The sequence below is a fragment of the Quercus lobata genome, chromosome 8, assembly GCF_001633185.2.
Source record: "Quercus lobata isolate SW786 chromosome 8, ValleyOak3.0 Primary Assembly, whole genome shotgun sequence".
NCBI classification, from domain to species: Eukaryota; Viridiplantae; Streptophyta; class Magnoliopsida; order Fagales; family Fagaceae; genus Quercus; species Quercus lobata.
Window position 1 is genome coordinate 37,407,421 of NC_044911.1, and position 4,396 is coordinate 37,411,816.

The 4,396-nt window shown below is 35.3% G+C and overlaps 1 protein-coding gene across 1 annotated transcript; it reads right to left on the bottom strand.

Moving 5' to 3' along the window:
• Window positions 1-2,341: 2,341 nt before the first annotated feature.
• Window positions 2,342-3,286, bottom strand: LOC115956824 (F-box/LRR-repeat protein 25-like). The gene has a single exon (XM_031075110.1). It carries the CDS (start codon window positions 3,284-3,286, stop codon window positions 2,342-2,344), a length of 945 nt encoding a protein of 314 aa, XP_030930970.1.
• Between the last annotated feature and the right edge of the window lie 1,110 nt (window positions 3,287-4,396).

Here is a 4,396-nt window from a genome sequence, read left to right on the forward strand (position 1 = left end):
ACAATGGTCTTTTCAAGTCAAGCACATTAAAGGTAAGGACAACCTTATCACTGATTACCTTTCCAGGAAACCTCCAACCCTTAATACCACAATTATCCCTCCACCTTTATGTGTATATCATGTTACAGACCCATCCTCATCCTCAAGCTCTTCCTCTATAGACCCTAATGATATCCTTAATATGATAGAAAACCTTCCCTCAGAAATAAAAGACCAAATCAAAACCTTGACCCTTGAAGCCAAAACTAAAAGAATCATTAAAACCCTCCATGATTACCTTAAAAAAAACCAATGCCATTTCCTTGCTATTTTCCCTGACATAGACCAACCATGGAAAACCCCTTTTGCATTTTGGATAACCAATTGGACTGTTGCACATTACCTATATATGTGGTACTTACTCAATGAATATTACTTGTGTCTTCATTTCGAACTAGAGTTTTACAACTATATTTTCCCTTAGGGAAATACATATTTTCATAAATTTTGGTCTGAAATTTTGAAAAATGATGCTCATGATGGTGAATGGATAAAGTACCCTAAAACATAACACCCCAAATTTGGCCACAAAGTCACTTCAGCATGTTTGGTTGCCAAACTTCATTCTAAAAATAACATTTGAGCACAAGGAATTTTCCACCCTGCTGAGATGCATTGGGTCACCAATTCAGACGGAAGTCTCCACACACATTTGGATGTCTCTTGGATATCTTGTTATCATGCTCTTACCATGGTAGAATCCTTTAATAAGGGTATTTTCCCTGAAATAATTCCAACTGGCCCGGATGTTTGTAAGACACAATAGCCACATGAAGATCATTGGGAAATGCCAAATCCTCTTATTAGATATGATGACCCGCAATATCATAATCATGATCCTGATGAAGATGTTGATGAAGAGTGGTTCCAAGGAAGAGATGGATGGGACTAGATATCTTTAACAAAAAAAAAAAAAGCCAGTCAAAAGTCCTAGAAACGTCTTCAGACGTAATGCTCCCAATAGCTCCCAACAGTACCATATCTCCTCCCTGTCAGAAAGATGCTTGAATAAGATCACCAATGCAGATATGCCCCTACCTCACTTGACACCTGTTCGCCAGCCCAGCACTCAAGGACTCTATTATTGCTCTTATCCCATGGCAAGCTTATCCGGAGGAAGATAAAAATCCAGCCAAGCCACTATACTCTGGACACTTGTAAATCCATAAGGACAGCCCCTACTTGTCCTGATATGAATATTGTAAATTATCTGCAAGCTCTAAGGTCTATAAATAGGACTCTTGTAATTCTGAAGAGGCAAGAGAGAGTGAAGGAAAAGAAAAGAAAGCTCTTGTTGTAAAATGTATTCCAGCGTTTCTTATGTCTAATGCAAAAAAATTGTTGAATCTAATAATATCCCTCAGTTTGTTGTATCTTACACCCTCTATTTCAGCCATCCCTCTGTTTTCTGTCTCTTCTTTCCCTTGACTGTGTTATGGAAATTAGATTGGAAAATTATTTCTTATGTTTGCTCTTGGATGTAAAAAATATATTTTCAGAAAATGTAAGCACAAGCCAGCCACCACCACCAAGGAAAAGGACAACCCACCACCACCCACACAAAACCCACCAAAACACCACCACCCACACCACACAAAAACCACCAAAACACCACCACCCACACCACCACAACGACAACAAAATCAGAGATTAAAGAAAACGAAAATCAAACACAAATAAGTTAGGGGTTTGGTTCGGGTTAGAGAGAAAAAGTAAGATGAGAGAGAGAAGACACTAGATCAGTGACATGCAATGTCCGATCTGGCCTTGGTTGGTCAGAGGGAAAGAGAGAGAAGGCAAATCGGCGAGTGGCAGCGACGAGATCGAGAGGAGACGATCTGACCCAGAGGGCGGCGGCAACGAGATTGAGAGTAGATGATCTGACCCAAAGGGTGGCAGTGACAACAGTGACAACATTGAGAGGAGGACAAGACGATCTAGAGGGTGGCGGCAATGACAGCGACGATTAGACTCGGTCGAATCTCTCTCTCTCTCTCTCTCTCTCTCAGAAATGGTTTGAAAGTAAAATAGAAGTGTAATCTATTTTACACTCAAGGTCCACATATTTTAAGATCACTGAATGAGATTTTTGGTTTGACCGAATTTTCTAAGCATCCCATATAGCAAGCATGGTGTAAAATGTTTTCCTGATTTCATTTATAGCTAAAAAAATGTAGCCTAATAGGCACATGGAGCCTCCAATAGAATTTGAGCATAATCATTGAAAATATGGACCACATAAACACAATAATACTCCAATTAATGATATTAAAGATAGCAAAAGCATGTTAGTAGTCTAGTACTAGTGGTACAACTTTTCTGGTATACCCCAAGACCGTGCCTTTAAATTCTTAAGCTGGGGAAGCCTAGAAATTTGGTCTCGCAACCATTGTTCTGCAAACACTGTTTCCGACAATGATAGACTTCTAAGTGCTTGACAAGCAACAAATCGAATCTTGCATTGATCATAATTTCCCTTATATGCAAAAGACTCAAGATTCATAGCTTCAATTTGAATCGGCAGAGGACAACGATGCTGAACTTGCAAGGACTTGAGATTTGGATTTGAAACTTGAAGATTTGACAAACCGCAACACCAATTGATATCCAAATCCTCAAGGGCAGGACAACTTGATATAAGTTTGTAGATTGTCTTGTCATCTAGCATGACCATGTTCATAGATAGAGTTTTTAAGGATGGAAGCATTATAGAACCAAATTTAACCTTTAACCTTAGCATAGCCAACTTCAAAACCCTTAATGATCTTGCATGAAGAATTGTCTGAGGTAATCTATAGTAACTGACCGCGAGATCCAACTCTTCAACGTTGCTCTCAGCAACAAAACTTAGCCATGTATGTATACAAGCATCATCATCGAAGTAATCCAAATTGAGTCTGAACGTGCTTAGTCGTGCAATGTGTTTGCGAGGCATTAGAATTAGAAAGACGTATTCCACAAACTTTATCAACTTTAGTTGGTTATGGCGTTCAGTACCATATGCAAATTTATGATGGAAATCTAGTACCAGTGGAAAAGAAGCCCACACACGTCTCCAGTTCTTAAAAAGGGAGATCATCTTGAAAACATCTATTGTTGGAAGCAACAAGAGGATGTGGTAGATAACTCTATCAGGTAATACTGATATTCGATCAGTCTTTTTTGCATAACCTTCTTCTTTTCTTTGTTTCATTCTTAAGCTGATCATGGAGGCTGCTCTGTCTATGGCAGCCCTAATAGAACCCATACCTTGATAAAAAGTAAAACCCTAGAAAACTAGAAAATCCTATAAAACTAGGAAGTTGACGGTGAATGTCAATAAGCCACACTAATGTTTCGTCAATAAATAGGTTTAGCCGATCCACACAAGCATGGGCTGATACGCAAACCAGTTTTCTCTTAATTACTAAAGAGAATTGGGAATCTATTTAAAATTAGCCCACAAAAAATATTTGACTTTTGGTTGACTTTATAATATTTTATCATATAAACTTTTATAACTTCGCAATTTTACATATCATTATTTTACTATACTTTTTTAAATTAATTTTTATATTTTATTCTATATTTAAACACTCCATAAGAAACTTGCTATATCATATTTTCTTTAAATGGTAAAATAGATAATTTTATATACAAACAAAATCTTAATAAATGTTTATTGATAATTAATATAATTATCTAATTTTATATTTAGACAAAATAATTGCATCATGTTAAAATTTTTTGTGCATTGCATAGATTACCGTGTAAGTATGAAGTAAAAAATCCTAGTGATTATTGATGAGAAATTTGTAAAATGTATAAAGCCTATTTGGTAAGGTAACTCAAATAATAGTTTTTAGTATTTAAACACTAAAATCTATACTGTGGGCCAAAAAAAAATAAAGCGTTTGGCAAGAGATTTTTTTTAGGAGTGTTTGAATTACATTTCTTATTTTAAGGTGTTTAAATACTGAATTTAAAAAACCCTTCTTACTAGTTTTCAATTTTTAAATAACATTTTTCAATGAGACTTTTGTAAATAAGTAAAAAAAAAAAAAATTAGGTCCCACTAATTAGACTATATGTTATCACTTAAAAAAAAAAAAAAAAACACACACACACACATACCAAACACGCAATAATTTTTTTCACTTTTGAAAATACGTTATTAGAAATATAGTACCAAATATATATATATATATATATATATATATATTTTGTGCATTATGAGTACTTTAAATACGTGTTTTCACAATATTTTTTAAACCACAGTTTCCACATCATTTTAAACAATAATATTCAAACACAGACCAACAACTAATGGGGTTGCTCAGAGGCACTCTAAATAGTCAAGTTATTTAAAGAAATTAGG